General features: G+C 37.7%; 1 protein-coding gene across 1 annotated transcript in view; it reads left to right on the forward strand.

Moving 5' to 3' along the window:
* The window catches only part of AHR (aryl hydrocarbon receptor), a 47,489-nt gene extending 29,519 nt beyond the window's left edge, over positions 1-17,970 (forward strand). The window contains exons 4-11 of the mRNA XM_062178213.1: positions 2,649-2,738; positions 4,846-4,969; positions 5,533-5,660; positions 7,030-7,232; positions 7,977-8,086; positions 9,038-9,179; positions 11,908-13,138; positions 15,380-17,970. Of these exons, the coding sequence (XP_062034197.1) occupies positions 2,649-2,738; positions 4,846-4,969; positions 5,533-5,660; positions 7,030-7,232; positions 7,977-8,086; positions 9,038-9,179; positions 11,908-13,138; positions 15,380-15,526 (2,175 nt within the window). The 3' untranslated portion in view covers positions 15,527-17,970. The remainder of the gene's footprint in view (positions 1-2,648; positions 2,739-4,845; positions 4,970-5,532; positions 5,661-7,029; positions 7,233-7,976; positions 8,087-9,037; positions 9,180-11,907; positions 13,139-15,379) is intronic.
* Positions 17,971-20,294: the final 2,324 nt, after the last annotated feature.

The raw sequence follows: 20,294 nt of genomic DNA on the forward strand, positions 1-20,294 counted from the left end.
CTCCCATGCGGGTGCAGGGCCCAAGCACTTGGGCCATCCTCCATTGCCTTCCCGGGCCACAGCAGAGAGCTGGACTGGAAGAGGAACAACTGGAACTAGAACCTGGCACCCATATGGGATGCCGGTGCCACAGGTAGAGGATTAACCTAGTGCACCACGGCGCCGTCTCCCTTTTTACTCCATTTTTTAATTCACTAAGATAATTTAACATAAATAAAAAGCTTATTTTGCATAGTATATAGGATCGTCTTGAGATCTTAAGATCTTCTAAGATCATTTAAGATCATATTTAAAATGCATTGATGTATGAAAATTAACATGCAACTATTTTTAGCTTTTAATTTTATTTGTGACAATTAACATTTGTCTAAAGGAATTTTCAATTGTTTGAAAAAATACTTCCCCAAATAATATGAACATGATCAACTAATAGTATTCTCTAGGAAAAAAGATATTTTTGGATGAAATAACACCATGATGGGTATGTACTGTTACTGTTACTGCCAACAAAATTTACTGATGCTCACTTTGATGTGTTTATCATTAAACATTCAACTTCCTGGTGTACTGACTCACTATTCTTTATCCTGGCGAAATCTCTGTGTATTACATATGCTTTCTGCCCTCAAGGGCCTGAGAACGCAGGCGTGGTTAGAGAGAGCTGGGCACCAACTTTGCAATATGCAGTGTGTAGCAGCGGGGTCAGCGTGGGTCCTGAGTTTGCCTCCTGGCTGACTCTGGCTCTGACCTTGGAGCATACTATAAAGAGTGAGTTTACCTCCTATTCCATTATAAAACTGGATTACAGCCCTGCTTCAATGAGTTGCTGGGAGAGTTCAGCCCCTTGGATACTCTGAAGCACTTAGCAGAAAGATTGTCGGAGAATAGGTATTATCCTTGTGGGCAAGATCAGAAGCACCAGAGATCCCGGCTGTGAAGGAGCGAGCTGAGAGAAGCCCTGTGTTCGTCTGCCTCACCTGCAGTGCGGTGCTCCCTAAGCTGCCGAGCCCAGGGCTGAAGTCTCCATGAAGTCCTGGACCCCAGCACTGAAATATGTTCTCTCACCTGTGGTCGAAGTGGTTGTCACAGAAACTAAGTATTATTTCTGTGGCTTTTTATAACTCTCAAAGCGTGATCACATAAACCAGGTTTTGCTCATTTCCACACTCTGACAGTGTAGTACCTTACATCAGGGAGTGCCAGTTCTGTGCTGGGCATAGTGCGATGCATCATCACCCACCCCTTAAAGTGACAGTTTTTGAAATGATGACACCAAAGCTTGCAGAGCCACACAGCCAGTGAGAGACAGAGATAGGAGTCTAGTCCAAATCTGTGTAACTAAACCATACTGTCTATCCATTTATTGACAAATGAGAATCTTGGAAAGGTTTAGCCATGATCACATAGCAAAGAATAGATTGAGGACCAAAATCAGCTCGGGCAGGAAGCAGTGCGTTCCTCTAGAACGGAAACGTATGGTAACAGTAAACACTAAAAGTGGCATCACATCTGTTTGTTATTACCCAAGAGGAGCAAAGGGGAATTAGCACTAGCTTGAGTAACCACTGAAAGAACAGAAAAAGGGGGTAGAACTTCCAAACTAAATCAAGGAAAGATATGGAAAAGGAAAAAATAAAAATAATTAACGAAAGCAGGCAAAAAGGAGAGAAAGAATCGTGTTTCAGATGGAACAAATGAAGAAATAGCACTGATAGCAGGATATATTGAGAGAGAAATACACTTAGTAATTGCATTAGATGTTAGGGGACAGATTCATTTGCAGGAGGCTTTATATGTGTATTTGAATGTCATATATATGTGTTTGTGCACACTGTCATTTCCATTAAGTCTTAAAACGTCTTAGAATACTTTGAGGATATCCAATTTCACATTCCTTAAGTGTATGAAGTGTCTATACACACAAAAAAATTGTCTCCTATCTAGATTTCTCTTGTTAAAGAGTCTAATCAGCACCTACACATCCTATCATTCTCTAAAATAGCGATGTGAAAGGTTCTAGTGCATTCTGAAAAAATAGATACAGTATCTTTAAGGGAGAACACCTGAAGCACGAGGGGGAAGAAGAAGCCTGTGTTCTGCTAAAGTGGTTGCAGTTAAGCTTTGAGGTTTAGCTGTAAGTTGCATTTTTTTTTTTAAATTTCTGAGATTGTCTTATGTTGGCTTTTTTTTAAAAAAAAATTAATTTATTTGAGAGACAATGAGATAGAGAGAGGGAGGGAGGGAGATGAAGCTCCTATTGGCTGGCTCACTCGCTCCATAGAGCCTACAACAGCTGACCCAGAGCTCAGTCCAGGACTGTCACGGGGGCTGCAGGAACCTGCACTTGAGCCGCCACTGGTACCTCCCAGGGTTTGCAGGAGCCGGAAGGTGGAATGTGGAGTACACCCAGACCCTGTGATGCAGGCCATGGGCTTCTTAACCAGTGTCCTAACTGCTAGACGAAGCGCCCGCCCTAGCGGGCAAAGCAGAAGGAGTAAATAGGTTTTTCTCACTCCAGGACTGTGTGATGTGTCTGTCAGAGGTATAATAATTTAAATCATTTTGAAAGGAAGCTTTTTCAGAGATAGAGTCGCTATTTTTGGTTAATGTATTGTTGTGTCACTAACTTTGTAACCTTTTTACTCTAGGCTCTGAATGGCTTTGTACTGGTTGTCACTGTAGATGCTTTGGTCTTTTATGCTTCTTCTACTATACAGGATTACCTGGGGTTTCAGCAGGTAAATATATTTTTCTGATATCATTCACAGTAAATTTTTCTCAAAAAATGAACTTTCTACTTGTGATATGTAGTGTACCTTACAGATATATGTAACATTTAAATATATAAATTATCAGTTAGAATATATAGGCTGTGGAATAAAAAATGATCTATTTGCAGCTAATATATTTTTCTAACATTAACATACAGCTTTGTGATTTCTCTAAATCCGTATGATTATTAACACCTGATTATTGTGTTAATTAATGTCTTATTACATTAGTTACTTAATAATGGCACTCATGTATAAGGATATTAATTAATGTACTTAGTACATTTATTACGCAAGAATAACTCATTAATCATAATATCATAGTAAGGAACCTTGAGTTTAGAAGAGCTGACAAAAAACTTATGGATGACTTCTAGATTGCTGAGGATAGATGAGTGAGGTACTAAGATATAATACTAGCAAAATTCTATGGTTTGTACCTTTAATTCTGATTTATGTGGTTTATGGAAAACACTTAAATGATCTTTAAGCTGACCTAGAGAGTGTGGAGGAAGGAACAGAGGAGGAAGCAAGAAGCCCTGTGAGAGGAGACTGGGATTCCTTGAAGGAGGCACATGTATTCAGGTTAACATCTGTGAATGATGGGCCAATACTTGGAGCTGTAAAGTATTCGGCCTATTTGAGGGGTGAGATTATCTGAGATAATTTGAGAACAGAGTGTAAGTACACTAGCGTGCTTGCTGTTCTTAGATATCTGGTTCTTAGGCTGCAATGTGTGTGAGAATCACCTGAAGAATCTAAAACCTCTGGGTTCCATTCCCAAACACTCTGGTTCAGTAGGTCTTAGCGTGGCATGGACTTGCATTTCTGACAAGCCCACAGGCTCTGGATATGATTAGCACTGTCTGCATGAGACTTCAAGACTGTTTTTAACTCCATCACACATGCAGTGGAAACCAGGGGCAGCACGCGCTTCAGTGTGTGTTTCAGATAATTCTGGCAGCTGAGCACTGGGTGCCATAGAGATGGTTTCATGGTAGAAGATGAAGTTCCTAGGGAGATTTAATGGAATCTGGCTACCACCACAAAGCCTCAATTTCAATTTTCTTGCATTTTTGCATTTTAAAATATATTGATATCATAGGAAAACCTGTTTGAATTTTAATGAATTACATAATTGTTAACCATATGATGTGGTTTTAACTGTTATAAAAATAGAAAAGATTAGCCATTGTCCTGTCTTTTTTTCTCACACACAATCATAGCCTAGATATTGTTTGTTTAAGAAAACATATCTGACATGGGTGACAGTTTAAAGCAACATTTTTAAAACTGCAAGCTGTGACCCATTCGTGGGAAATTATGCAGTTGTTATAGTGGATCAAACATCAAACTTTCTTTTTAGTTGTTTAGGGTGGAATCAAATAAAATAATATAGAATACACAGTGTCATCACTCATAATAAAGGTAAGCATTTTGTGGAACTTTTTTCCATGTGTATATGTGTGTATGATATAGATGGAAAAACATGTTCCTTACCATGAATTGCAGTTTTAAAACAGTTAGAAAAACTCTAATTTCAAAGCTAAGGGCTCAGCACTGTGATAAACAGAGAGAGGCAGAAAAGGGCAAGGACTTTGATGTGGCGAAGGCATGAGCCCTTAGTCTTACAGACTCTACTGGCAGCAAAAATGTAATACAAAGAAAACTTTGAGACTGTGAAGGAACTATGTGATAAATAAGCTTAGAGAAGTCACAGAGGACTGGATTTTCATGGAGGGATCATGGAAGAGGTAGGATTTCAACAATAAATGGAGAAGGAACGTAACTAGATCTTAATACAGTACAGTAAGGAATGTGGAGCATGGCTATTGAGCAAGAGCATTCATGTTGGGAAGTGATGGTGAGTAGCTTGCTAATCAGTTAGAACCTGAAACATTCATTGTAGCTTTCCCCATCGTGGGTGACTGGGGAGCCTTTGCAATCATTCGAGTTGCATTCATCACCACTAACCAGCACCCACTAATCCAGATAGGTTCTGAAATGATTTTAGTAAGCCATGTGTTTTTTCATCAGTAGTTTTGTTTTATCTCCTTGTATCTTTTTTCTTTAGTCTGATGTTATACATCAGAGTGTGTATGAACTTATCCATACCGAGGACCGAGCTGAATTCCAGCGTCAGCTACACTGGGCATTAAACCCTTCACAGTGCACAGAGCCTGGACAAGGAGCTGATGGTAAGAACATTTACCAAAAGATAGTGTGACTGTGTGGATGGGTTCCGTGAAAGGAGGCCTGGACTCTTCAGGGCATAGAACTCCGTGCTGAAATGAGGAAAAGTGGAAAGACGTGAGTCTGTAGCCAGGTCACAAAGAACCTAACACGCTAAGACGTTGTTTTGAGTTGAGAACTGATGGTGAGAGAGTGATGGCATATTCCGTATTATAGAAGGAACTGCTAACCTCGTGAAACATGGAAGGACTGTAGAAGGTTGATCCTGGAGTGCGTGTCAAAAGCAAACTAGCATGTGCACGTATAAGAAGGCTTTTCCCAGAAAAATACAGAAGCCTGTGAAAGTATTAAGCAAACAAGAAGATGGTAGAAACTATGGCAATGATGGCTCAATAAAGATAGAAACTTTCTGTGCTTATAAAGACAACTAAATTTTTTGTTTTTTTGGATCATATTTGAAAATTTTTAAAAATTTTCAGAACATAGATTTTTTTTTTTTTTTTTTTAGAAATTAACCTGCATTTTAAGCAAAATGGAAGGTAGATTTGTGTTGTTTTTATTTCTACAGAAACTCATGGTCTTCCACAGCCAGTATATTATAACCCAGACCAGCTTCCTCCAGAAAACTCTTCCTTCATGGAAAGGTGCTTCATATGCCGATTGAGGTGCCTACTGGACAACTCATCAGGCTTCCTGGTAAGCTGCAAAATCTTAGGACACTAACTCTCACTATGAAGGTATAACAAAAAAAGGCCAGTGAAGCCGGCTTTCTTTGATTGTATTCGAGTTATGTTTTTTTTTTAAATCCATCAATTTTATAAAGCCAAGTCACTTCATAAAATCATTAGTTCAGATTTTGAGTGTCTCCCAAAATTCAGAAAATCCTTTCCTTTAGGGCCATAATAAAGACTGAAATAAAATGGAACCTTATATTTTGACTAATTTTAGGACTCTTTAGGATGAAAACAGAGCATTGTCTAGCCTTCTTTTAATAGGAGAATGTATGGTATCTTTTAATTTAAGGCCTGCTAGCTGAGGAAAATTGTGACCTTCTCTACATGTCTGGAAAGATGATTATATATTCATGACTGCGGAATCTTCATGTGATAGGAGATGCTCTATCTTATTGCACAGGCTGAACACCTGCTGGGTGACACCAGGAGCTCAAGTGGGGTGTTCTGAGTGGAGTTACCTGTTCTCTAGATTGTGTGCCTGGGCCCACTCACTCCAGTGAGTACAGGAGAACTTACAGCATAGACTGCCCATTCTTTTGGTGAATTCTCAGGCAGTTAAAGCAAAGAACCAAATTTTACATTCAGCATTTCCAAGCAGTGATTTTTGTTGTTTATTTCTGAAGATAGTTGTGGCAACTCAGAGTTAGAATTGTGTTTGATGCTAGTTTTCAAGATCAACACTGTGGATCCTTGGGATGGAATCTCTGCATGTAGTAGGATCTTTTCTTCCTTGTGCTACTCTGAGATTGGGGTCAGACTCATCCCTTTATCTGGCTGATACTGTTTTAATGAAACAAATTGATCATGTTTAAAATGTCTTCATTTCCTCTGTTTCCTAAAAAAATTATTTATTTTTGTTCTAGTAGGGCTCTGCATCCTTTATATGAGTTCATAATGACTGATTTTAGTGTTTTAATAAAGCTGTATTTTTTTCTCATAGGAAATATTATGTTCCACATAGCTCATGTGGAAAATTAATACATAGATGATGACTTCATCACTGTTCATTTACTCAGTGGGAAATGCATATTGAGTGCCTAGTATACAAGGGGCTATGCTGAATGAAAGAGATGGGGAAAATGCTCAGAAAAGATTACAGTAGTCCTGTGAGGACCATTGGAAGCAAAGAAAAGTTCACTTCTCAGTACTTTTAGGACATTGCTCACACTAAGCTTTGGAATCATTTTAGTGGACTTCCTATGGAGAGAGGAATCAGAGTAGCAGTTCTCAGTCTTAGTAACTTCTATGGAGTTAATCAGGAACTCCCAGAACAGCCACCATGCAGCCTTTCAATTTTAGTGAATGTTTGTGTATGTGTGTGTGCTTTTAAGGCAATGAATTTCCAGGGGAGGCTGAAGTTTCTTCATGGACAGAACAAAAAAGGGAAGGATGGATCACTACTTCCACCCCAGCTGGCTTTGTTTGCAATAGCTACTCCCCTTCAACCACCATCCATCCTTGAAATCAGAACCAAAAATTTCATCTTTAGAACCAAACACAAACTAGACTTCACACCTACTGGCTGTGATGCTAAGTAAGTGAAAGTTTTCACATTTATTTCATCAAAGTACATTTTGTATCAGTAAGTCTCCCTTAGCATATAAAGCATATAATGTAGATTTTAATATCGTTTATTATATTAGCTATTTGCTTGCATGTTCTTTCAGTGCATCCTTTTAAAGTAAGATATTTTCTCAGGCCCACAAATTATTTTGTTGTTTTGTAATTGTTTAGAACACTTGCCACAAAAGGTGATGGTGATGGACTTCTATTAGTAAGGTTTAGTCTTCTGATTACACTTATTATTGGTTTAATTTACATTTTAAATTATACAAATATTATTTTTTAGCCCTAGAAATTTAGTAGCTTTCAGAACATTATGTGATAGAATCTGATAGTAAACATTCATATCATATAAAAACAGATCAACGTTTTTCTGCTTTCTAATGTGGGAATTTGAGATGTAATTTTAAAATCCTTGTCACTAAAAAATGAAGTATAAGCATTCTAGATTTTTATTCAAGGTTTTGTTTTACCTACACAAACTGCTCTGATAGTTCTAAATTTTATGGTTGTATTCAGGAGAAGAAAATAAGCTAAAACTGAGTAAAAGAGAACAGTTTAGATAGTTGTGGTTGATTTTTTGCACTTTGTTATATGAAATTCTGAATTTGGTTAAGCAAAACATAATATAGAAAACAACATAATTAATGAATTTTTTGGATACTTTTTTGTATTCGATTTTCATTTCTTCTTCTTTCACCCTGTTGTTCACCAGAGGACAGATCATCTTGGGCTACACAGAGGCAGAGCTGTGCATGAGAGGGTCGGGGTATCAGTTCATCCATGCTGCTGATATGCTGTACTGTGCCGAGTCCCACATACGGAGTAAGTTGGTGTTCCCCACAAACATGTCAGGACTCTATTGTCTGTTCCAAGGCGTCACCCATAGCGTGTGTTGAAGGAGACTGTTTGGACAAACTTCTTCAGAATGACACTCTTTATTCATTGTCTGCCTTACAGCTGCCACACAAGAATATAATAGGTGAATTACTACAAAAGTGACCATTTTGGTCATTGAAATTTTATGCAGGAATTTTTTGAATAGTGTCATTATTCTTCATAAGTGTAGATTAATATAGATTTAAACTTTAAAATCGTGAAGTACTGAGCTGTAGAGAAACATGCTATTTTTTAAATGAAAATAATTTTTATCTTTACTTCCATGTGTTACCTTTAACATTTTCAATGATAAATTTTAGTATGCAATAGGAAAAAGACAACCCTGCAGAACTGCTTTCATTTCTTTCAATATATTGTATTTAAAAGTTGTCAAGATAGGGGCTAGTGCTGTGGCATAGCGGGTAAAGCCACTGCCTGCAGTACTGGCATCCCATATGGGTGCCAGTTTGAGTCCTGGCTGCCCCACTTCCTATCCAGCTCTCTGCTTTGGCCTGGGAAAGGTAGAAGATGGCCCCAGTCCTTGGGCCCCTGCTCCCGCATTGGAGACCTGAAAAGTCCGGGCTCCTAGCTTCGCATTGCTGTAGTTCCAGCTATTGAGGCCATCTGGAGAGTGAACCAGCAGATAGAAGACTCCACACCCCCACCTCCACCCCCGCCTCTGCCTGTGCCTCTCTGTAACTCTGCCTTTCAAACAGATAAATAAATATTTAAAAAAATGAAAAATGTTGTCAAGATAGTAGCTTCTTTGGTCATAGATGCATCCAGAAATATGTCAGAGAGAGTTTATTTCAGAGATGTTCTTTAATATGTTTATTAGGAGTTTGATCATTTAATTTTTTAACTTTTTTTCCTTTTTTTTTTTTTTTTTTTTTTTAGTGATTAAGACTGGAGAAAGTGGCCTAGCAGTTTTCAGGCTTCTTACAAAAGATAATCGATGGGCTTGGGTCCAGTCTAATGCACGCTTTATTTATAAGAATGGAAGACCAGATTTTATCATTGCAACTCAAAGACCTCTAACGTAAGCACAAAGACTCAGAATGTTTCCTATTTTCATTTTTTATTGTAATGACATTTGGTTCACAAGTCCTCTTAGGTGAAAACTCAAAGGTCATTCTAAGAGAATTGAGTCTGACAGGTAAACCTGATGTACACTAATGTGAGTATGTGCAGAAGGAAGAGGACTTTGGTGAGACCATTGAGTGGTTGGGATTGGCAGACTTACTGCAGCCAAACAGGGAGGGCTAAGAGAATAATCAAAGAAAACTCCAGGGTGAAGGCGAGGTGGAAAGCTGGTGCCATCTTTAAAACAAAATAGGAAAGTTACCATGCTTTGTTGGGATTGCGATGTTCACCAAGCCAAGCAGGGATTTGGGAGGAATTTCTACACACTCTGGAAGTGAGTCCTTTATCAAGTGTTTGCAGTGCAAATATCTTCTCCCACTCTGGCCAACTGATTTTTGAATATGGCTTAAGAGGAGAGCAAGGTTGGTTTTTCTTTTTTTTCCCCCTTTTACGTATATCTAATTGGCCAGATTTATTTAAAAGACACTTTATTAAAAAGGCTATCCTTTACTCCACTGCAAAGGATTTTGATCAAGGAATTGTGCAGCAATTCTGTTTTCTGGACTTTTCTGAAGTTGGCTGTTTTGTTCCATCACATTGTCTTAATTACTGTATTTTAAGGTTTGATATCTGAGTGCATGTCTTCATTTTGTTTGCCTAGCCTTGTTCTTCAAGATTGCCTTGCCTCTTCTTCCCCTGTTGCGTTTTCATATATATTTTAGAAATCAACGATAATTCCCGTTAGAAAATCTGTTGGGACTTTGAATGGAATTTCCTTGAAAGTATAGGTCACTGGAGAGAATGAACTCCTTGGTAATACTGAGTGTTCCAACCCATGAGCCTGGTGATGTATGTACCTGTGTGTGTGTGCTGTGGAGGTGGGCAGGTGCACAGCTGTGTGTGTACCTACACAGAGTGGTGCCCTTTCCTCTGCTCACTGTTGCTGGGATCTCATCATCTCTTCTACAGTTCGACTTTTAGTTTGTTCATTTTTGCTGTTTTACCTCTGTGTTTTATATTTGCTCATTATTTCATACCTTCAACTTTCTTGGCTACAGTTGGCTATTCTTTCCAACTTTTTCTATTTTAATATATATTTAGACATATAAATGTATGCACACACATATAAATTTTCTTTTAAGTACAACTTTAACCAAGGTCCTCCTGTTTGATATGTTGTATTTTTACCATTCACAATATTGGCAAAATTTCTTTTTATTTATTTTTTATTCATAAGCTTCTTAAATATGGTATTACTGTACTTTTTTGGAGTTAGGGGACTTTTCTGGTTGTTTTAAGTAATTAACATTTAGCATGATTCCATGATGTCAGAAGCATTCTCTGAGAAGGATTTCGGTTCTCTAAAACTCAGGGTGGCTAGTTTTACGACATAGCGTACAGTCAGTGTTAATGAAATGTCCCATTTGCTCTGGTCAAGGATGTATGTTCTGTTGTTCAGGAGTTTGGTGTCTTTTCCATGTCACTCTCTAGTTGGTTAATTGCATTGTAAGTATTCTGCATTGGTTTATGGTGTATGCTTGCTCTGTCAGTTCCTAAGAGAAGTTAGTTGTTTTCATTTTCTTAATGATTCAGGGCATTTCTTTATCTCTTTATGGTATATCTTTTTTAATGAATTGCCAATTAGTATAATTTGTCTTCTGTTGAGTTTTTTGGCACTCTCTTAGACCTACTGGAGCTCTATTCGTATCTATTATGGATATGAAATTTAAACATATACATATATTTAATTATAAATATACACATGTGTCACAGATACTTCCCCATGCCTGAATTTGGTTTATGACATCTTTTGCAAGGCTGCAGAGTTTCAGCTGACACACTGCCAGTCACAGCAGTCTTCTCCTGTGGAGCTCCTCAGGAAGTGTCCTCCTTAGACAAGGCTCTTCCACTCAGATTCCTTTTCTATATGCTAATGATGAACTCCCTGAGAGACAGATGAAGAAAGGGATCCCATTCAAAATAGCCACAAAAAATAAAGTATGTAGGAATAAATTTAACCTAAATCCTTATAATTTGTTTTTGTATTTAGATCTTTATTCCATACAAATTTATTTCTATGGAGAATATCACCTGAGCTTGGAATCACCTACTATACAAAGTTTTGAGGGGAAAAAAAGCTCTAAATCATTTTAAAATTTTTATCTACTTATTTTTATGGATTTGAAAGGTAGAGAGTCAGAGATAAATAGAGAGGAAGAGAGATCTTCTGTTCACTAGTTCAATCCCCAGGTGCCTTCAACAACCACATTGAGGCTAGGAGCTGGATATTCCATTCAAGTCTCCCACATGGGTGTCAGGAACCCAAATCCTTAAAGCCATCATCCGCTGCCTCTTGGAGGAGGTGCATTAGCAGGAGGTGGAATTGAAAGGGGAGAGCTGTGGAGTAGGGACCTGCATCCAGGCATGCAAGTGGGATACGGGTGCCCTGTGTTGCCTCTTACCCACTGCACCAGGTGCCCTCCCCTAAATCATTTAAATATGTTTGTCTAAAAAAAGTTTTCTAGCACTAACCATGAGAATGATTTGGGGCAAAATAAAATCTGTCTTCTATGTGGTGAACTCACTTGCAGCGTATTTTTCTTGCTCTTTTTCTTTTTAATATTTTAAGATATTTGTGATGGACTTCTGCTAACATATACAGACTTTCTTGTACCCAATTTTAGAGATGAAGAAGGAAGAGAGCATTTACTAAAACGGAACACGAAGTTGCCTTTTATGTTCACCACTGGAGAAGCTGTGTTGTACGAGGTGACCAGCCCCTTCCCGCCCATCATGGACCCCCTGCCAATAAGGACTAAAAGTGGCACTTGTGGGAAGGACTGTGCCACCAAACCAACTCCAAGTAAGGAATCTGTCCATCCCAGTTCCCTCCTGTGTGCCCTGATGCAGCAGGACGAGTCTATTTACCTCTATCCTCCTTCGAGTAACGCACCTTTTGAAAGAAACTTTTTTACTGAGTCTCTGAACGAGGGTAGTAACTGCCCAGGGAGCGTTGCGTCGCTGGCCGGTGGCAGTGTCCTCAAACACGAGCAGATCGGTCAGTCTCAGGAAGTGAGCCCAGCATTCTCCGGAGATCAGACGGTGCTCTTTCCAGATAGTAAAAACTGTGACTTGTACAACATTATGAAAAACCTCGGTGTAGATTTTGAAGATATCAAAAACATGCAGAATGAGGAGTTTTTCGGGGCTGATTTTTCTGGTGAAGTTGACTTCAGAGACATTGACATAACAGATGAAATCCTGACTTATGTCCAGGATTCTTTAAACAAGTCCCCCTTCGGGAGTCCCAGTTACCAGCCTCAGCCAGCCACAGCACTGAACTCCAGCTGTATGGTGCAGGAACGCCTGCAGCTCGGACCGCCGCAGCAGCCCCCGTGCCACGCGGAGCAAGCGACAGTGGAGCCACAGCAACAGCTGTGTCAGAAGATGGAGCACATGCAAGTTAACAGCATGTTTGCCAACTGGAGCGCTAACCAGCCCGTGCCTTTCAGTGAGGCTCAGCAAGGCCTCCAGCCGTACAGCGTCTTCACGGACTTCCACACGGCTGGTCAAGTGTTTCCCTACACGGCGGCGATGCATACGATGCCTTATACACAGAACTTTACCCCTTGTAATCAGACTGTAGCACCACAGCATTCCAGGTGTACACAGCTGGGGGATTTTGACTCATCTCCATACCCTAGTACCTCTAATCTAGAAGATTTTGTCCCTTGTTTACAAGTTCCTGACAGTCAGACACATGGAGGAAACCCACAGTCAGCCATGGTGGCTCCTCAGACGTGTTATGCTGGGGCCGTGTCGATGTATCAGTGCCAGCCGGGACCTGCACACACCCTCATGGGTCAGATGCAGTACGAGCCACCAGTGCCAGGCTCAGAGGCATTTTTAAACAAGGTGAGTGATTTTGAACCCATTAAACCCTCTCATGATTCTTTTACCTTGTAAATAAATAGACCTGAGTTATAAATATTTTATCTCAGTGGCCAGTTTTCATCTATTTTCAATAGTGTTCATGGAGATAGGGTTTCTAATTATATGTGTGACTACGATTTTTATAAGCCTGTACTTTCTCTCATATGGTACTAATGCATCCTATTTACCTGAATCTTGAAAGAAAGAAGGCAAGGGCTAATGCAAAATGAATGTGTCCTAAAACACTTGGTGAAATTAGTTAAAAATGTATTCAAAATAGAGAATTTGTCTTGAGTGTTTCAAAACATAGAGCTTTTTAAGATCTCAGACTTGAAAATTTCACTCTTCAGTATAACTTGCTGGCTAGCTTGATACTGTATTTGCATTGTTTAAACATGTCCTCAGAACCCTGCTAGCAGCAAGTACACTTTAAATCCAGAAGTGATCATTAAAAAAAAAAAAAAAAAGATAACATAACATAATGATCCCAGCTGCTTTCTGTGGCCACCGGGGAATATATTGTTTGCACTTGTACTTTATCAGAAAATACACAGTTCATTTTAAAGCATATTTGTTTAACTTCAAAGAATATCTTGACTACAGTTAAGTTCACTGACCTCTGTGTATTATAGGAATTTGCAAATGTGACTTGAATCTTTACCCCTGATTTTTCTTCTGGATTTCTGTCATGCATTTGGTTTGTCTGATTGTATATGAGCTTTGTTAATAGAAAATGATGATGCGTTCTGGTCATCCTTCGATTACATTAAAATTTAATAGTCAATTACAGTCTGTCTGACAACATTGCTGTGACCTAATCATGTTTTACTCTTGAGTAAGGTAAACTGTGCAGAAGTAACTGATGTGAAATTACATTTTAAATAGTGCATCAGTATCACTTGAGTTTCCCCCCCCCACACACACACACACACACTGCTTTTTATGCTTCTCTGTGAAAAACAAAATACTAATTTTGCAGCATGCATTTTCTTCCATGGTGCCACCTGTGTCTGTTGGGCACTTGAAGTGTGGCTAGTCTGAAAGGAGATGTGCTGTCACCATGAAGTAAACACCCCGTTTTGGAGATTTGGCTTGTAAAAGCAGTGCAGAAGATTGATTTCATGTTGAAGTAATAAAGTTTGGTATATTACCTTAAGTAAAACGTTAAAATTAACTTTTTTTATTTTTTTCTTTTTACTATTTTATGTGACTATTTGAAAAATTGAAGTTTTGGGCCTCACATTATATTTCTGATGGACAGCACTGCTCCATACAATATGTTTAAAGAAGCTGTCTTGCTTTTATTCTGTTAAATGGGATGAGAAAAATTCATTTAAAACCCACCATTACCTGGGGAATAATATTACCTGTACTTGACAAAGCTGCCATTCAATCTGCTTGAAAGTTTTCACAACTTTTGGTATCATATACGAAAATGTGAAGGCTCTGTAATCTGCAACATTCTACAGAACTATGTATTTCCAGGTTGTTCGTCCTTCCTTCCTGCCTCCCTGCCTCCCTCCCTCCCTCTTTCCTTCCTTCTTTTGATTTCTATTTCTCTTTCATTGCCTTTTCTTTTCTTTCTGTTAATAGCATTATAGAAACTAAGCTACTTTCAGTGTAAGAAAACAAAAAAGGAATATTTTCTTTTGTTAACTGTACTCAAAGTAGAATGATGCTTTTAGTAGTATTCATTGATTGGCAGTTCTTATAGAGAAGAAATTAAAGAAATCATACTCATGGTATACTAGTTTAGAAATGCCAAGCAACCTTCAGAAACTCAGAACTGGCCTTGTTGGAAAAGCCCAGGTCATCTGCAGGCAAGGTCACTGAGCCAAGCACTTGACTGGGAGCAGTCCGCTCAAAGCTAACCCACCTGTGGCCAAGCGTGTTTGTGACTCAGGAGTGGCTCTCGTGGAGCCGTCCTTTCCTGACTGACACAAAGGCAGTCTTAGAGAGGCAGTTGTGTCACTCATCTGTACCATGCTCAAAATTTCTTGTTACACTAGCAGAAAAGCCAAAAGTTTATAAGTACATGTAATGTATAATATGTACTCAGGATGTTGTCACCATGTGGAAGATTTAAAGTTTGGTAGTAAACCTATGTGAAGTTTAACAGTATGCAGAACTAAGATCTTTGCAACACATCTCACTATGTGTTCTAATGGCTTAAAATATCTGGAGGATTATTCAAATAAATTGCATTGGTATTTTCGTCTTCAGTTTCAGAACGGGGGCGTGTTAAATGAGACATACCCAGCTGAACTGCATAACATAAATAACACTGTGGCCAGCACACACCTCCCGCCGCTGCACCAGCCGTCCGAAGCCAGACCCTTCCCTGACCTGGCGTCCAGCCGACTGCTGTGATTCCAAGCCCAGTGTTCACCTTGGTTTTCTGCACTGAAGTCATTTGTGAAGGATTACAGAGTATTAAACCATCAGTGCTGGACAGCAGGTTCACCTGGAGGCTTCGGCACATGCACCGTTATTCTAAGCCGAGTTTTAATTTCTGTTTTCAGAAAAGGAATCTTAGAAATAATGCTGACATTTCGTACGCTGTAGTCATTCAGATGGAATGTGTGCAACCATGGAATGGTGAGATACCATCTATATGTTACATGGCTCTGAGCACCACAAGCATGCAGACTTGTTCAGGGGATTTAAAGACTTAAATTTGAAAACTTTCTTTGAATTATCCTGTCAAGATAAAAATGAAAAACTTTGACGTTTCAATCTTGTTTATTGTTAGTACACCAAATACAAAGTTACAAAATAAACCCATTTCTCTATCATTTTACCCTCTGCTTTTGTGTCAGATGTTAAAATAAGTGGTTTGGTGCTTTTATAACAAGAAAATAATCTCAGTGCTCTCCTCTTTCACGTTAATCTAAGTGCCTCACATTTCTTTCTACCTGTAACACTGTAGGATGTATATTTTATATAAAATAGTCTTTTTCTTGTTTAACTTACTAGCATTCTCTCTGCACTCAGATATATTTGTATTTCCTAAATCCAATTGTTTTTATTAATTCAAACCTATTTTAACTGCACTACTCACCCACTTTTTTCAGGTAAAGGACAAATAATGATTGAAAAGATAATTATTTATTATATAACCTAGTTGTTTCTAGACTGTAACTGTTGCTATGTGCCTTATGTTGGAAACATTTGAAAGTAAAACATCTTTCCAAGTTATTTCTTATCTATATAAAGTTTAAAGCTGTAGCACTTAATGTCAAGGATGATTTCAGAAAAAGAGATACACACTCCGCTGTATGCCTTTCTGGAAATCTCCATGATGGTGGTTGTATGTTGCAGTGTAAAAAGTCTGCTGTTAAATGCAACCATGTGTATTATAAAATTACATTGAAAAAAAGCAGCACATGTTAGTTTGTAATTAAATTAAGCAAAGCACTCATTTCAATGTTTTTAAATTATCTTTGAAAACTGTTTTAGATCTATAGTCATTAAATGTTATGTTGACTTTATAAATTTCACTTCTTAGAACAGTGGAAACTTTGTTTTTCCTCATATTTGAGGAATGCTAAGATTAAAGATAGCAATGTTTGGTGCAAAGTATTGTAATGAGTGAAATGGATGGTGCATTGTACAGATAAAATGAACAAAATTAGTTGTAAAATATTTCCAATCGTTCATTTAAAAATAGGGCCAAACCTTATATAGGCACATAAATAATTTGTTTTAGTTTTACACATTTTATCAGTGTCTTTTTTAAGAAATCATATAATGAACTAAACTGCTTTTAAGTTACTATTAAGAAAAAGACAGTCACATAATTTTTTACCTTCAAACCTTATGTCTTTATGATATAAAGACCTTTATTACAAATAGATTCCTCACTCTAGCAACTTTTCTGATCTCAAATTATTAAAAAGAAAATATGTCACCATCTATCATTTTTTATTTAAATAAGGCATCCAAAGGTCTTAGATACACATTACTACACATTACATATATTACTTAAAAACTGATGGAATCCCAAATTGAGATGCAGTGTTCAACTATAACATTTTTCATTTATAAGTAAATTTAATGTACATTAAAGTGGCTTCAGAGAAAAATCTCAGTTTCATGCAATTTTAGTCAAAATTCTGAATCTGTAGACTCAGTGTAAGTGTTGAAAAGAAATCTGCCTAAAGCATTTCCTAATTTGTTTCTAGCTTGAGGTGTTGCTAGGGATTTCGACCTGTGGTTGAGATTACTATTCTCTTTCTGCATTTAAACCTTGCATTAAAAGCCTTTGCATAGCCATTTGTGTTGGTCTTTCCACGTGGTAGTAGATGCATTGTGCAGTGGAAAACATAAGGCTTTTAAAATTGTGACTCTGATGACCATTATACACTTCTAAAACTAAAAGTTTTTAAAGCAATATTGTATATTTTTATCTACGTAAGTAAAATTTATCTCAGAATAATAAAATCATGTTAAACCAAATATACCTTTGTCTGTATTGCTAAGTGCCAAACCAAGAAGGCTTTGTGGCCCACTGTGCGGAGGGCTTTGCTTGCAGGTGACATGCATGTCTAAGGGTGTGTGTGATGTGTCTAGTGTGGACTCTTCCTCAACCTGAGAGATCCGCCAGCTTTCCAGTGTGTTACAAAGCCGGCCCTCAGAACTATGCATAGACTCGTGTGTTCAGTATTACTAAACTGTAGGTAAATGTTTTCATGGCTTTGCTCTTTCCTTCAGAAATGTTACTGCTTACATATGCCATGCATAGATTGTTTCTTTATTATCAACATTGTATATAACAGTATATATGGTAATAAAGTAATCACCAAGTAAGAATATGTTTTAATGTAAGTTTTTTTTTGGTCTACGTAAAGGAAATGATCACTTAACATTAAAGGTTTGTAACTGTTATATGGAGGCAATCCACACTATTTAAGAAAGGGCTAAGTCAGTAATTCATAAACTTTTATTTACATGAAAGGAACACATTTCATATATGTCATATCTGCATTGTTGAGAAGTTGATGATGCTTCCCACACTTCCCTCCCTCCCTGGTTTCCACTCTCCCAACTTTGCTCTTTCTTTTTTCTTTTAATTTTTGCAATGACAAACTTTCAATTTACTTTATAATCACAAGCTTGATCCTCCACTAAATGAAGAACTCAACAAGTACTAAGCAGAACAGCTGCTCCTTGGGAGTATAGACAAGCACTATAAACTATAACCAAATCCAAAATGTCAGTTTTGCTCATGTATATTACATTTTTTCCTACTTTATATATTAGTTACCACAAATCAGAGAAAACATGATTTTTGTCTTTTTGGGACTGGCTTATTTCACTAAGCATAATGGTCTCCAATTGCATTCATGTTGTTTCAAAATACAGGATTTCCTTCTGATTTTTTTTTATGGCTGAGTATTCCATCATGTATATTTGCCATGGTTTTTTAATCTAGTCATCAGTTGATGGACTTCTGAGTGTATTCCATATTGTAGCTATTGTGAATTGAACTGCTATAAACATGGGGGTAGAGTTAACTCTTTCATTTGCTGATTTCATTTCCCTTAGGAAGATTCCCAGGAGTGGTATGGCAGGGTCATATGGTAGGTCTCTTTTTAGATTTCTGAGGAATCTCCACAATGTCTTCCATAATGGGTATACTAGTTTACATTCCCACCAACAGTGTATCACAGTACTTTTTTCTCCACATCCTTGCCAGCATTTATTTTTTATAATAGCCACTCTAACTGATGAGGTAACCCCTCATTGTGTTTTTTATTTGAGTTTCCCTGACAACTAGTGATCCTGAGCACCTTTCCATGTGTTGACCTTTGTGTTTTATTGTTTGAAAAATATTTGTTCATATCCTTATCCCATTTCTTAATTGGATTATTTATTTTGTTGTTGTTGAGTTTCTTGAGCTCAATGTGTATTCTGGATATTAATCCTTTATCAGATGCATAGTTTGCAAATATTTTCTCCCATTCTGTCAGTTGCCTCTTCACTTCGTTGAGTGTTTCCTTTGGTCTGCAGGTGGTTCTTGACTTGATACAATCTCATTTGTCTATTTTTGCTTTTATTGCCTGTGCTTGTGGGGTTTTTTCTAAGAAGTCTGTGCCTATGCCCAAGTCTTGCAGTGTTTCCCCTAGGTTTTCCTCTAATAATTTGATAGTTTCAAGTCTTAGATTTAGACCCTTGATTCATTCTGAGTCAATTTTTGTATAGGGTGTGGGATAGGGATTTTGTTTCATACTTCTGCATACAGAGATCCAGTTTTCCTGACACCACTTGTTGAAGAGACTGCCCTTTCTCCAGGGAGTGGTTTTAGCTCATTTGTCCAAGATTACTTGGCTATATATGTGTGGATTAATTTCCGGGCTCTCTACTCTGTTCCATTGGTCCACATGTCTATTTTTGTCCCAGTAGAACGTCTTCAGATCTGGTATTGTGATGTCTCCAGCTTTGTTTTTGTTGTTTAAGATTGCTTTAGCTATTCAGAGTTTCTTGTGTTTCCATATGAATTTTAAGGTCAGTTTTTTTCTGGAACTGAAAGAAATCTTGGTATTTTGATTGGGATCACATTGAATCTATAAATTGCTTTGGATAGTATGGACATTTTGATGCTATTAATTTTTCCAAATCATTACCATAAAGTTCTTATCCAATTCTGACCTTAAATGTTTTGGCCTTTACCTAAATAGAAAAAAATACAGACTTTTCAGTAACATCAGAAATTAAAATGCTTCTGGAGTGTTTTCTTAAACCCTATGTTATCAGTGTTACAAATGGAAGATTTTTAGCATCTCAGGAAAAAATAAAGAGTCCTGTTTTTAGTAAATAACATCTTGAAAATATTCCTGGAAAAATTTGAAACAACTTTTATTGGCTGTATTATGTCATTGGATTCGAAAAATCCTTGCCCAAACCTAGATGCCCTCTCTAATAAATATTTTATACAAGAGCCCTTGCCCCAAATTCCTAATCGTTGAATGAAGATTCACCAGGGATTCTGCAATTAGAATTGATTAAAGAAAAATTCTGAGAAAACAGTTTTTATTCTCATAACAATTATGCATACAACCTTTTTGTATTTGTCCTTTACACTTAGGAATTTTTCAGAACCAGGCTACAAGTGCCATCAAACTTAATTCCAAACATT

Source organism: Lepus europaeus, chromosome 20, assembly GCF_033115175.1.
Source record: "Lepus europaeus isolate LE1 chromosome 20, mLepTim1.pri, whole genome shotgun sequence".
Classification (NCBI taxonomy): Eukaryota; Metazoa; Chordata; class Mammalia; order Lagomorpha; family Leporidae; genus Lepus; species Lepus europaeus.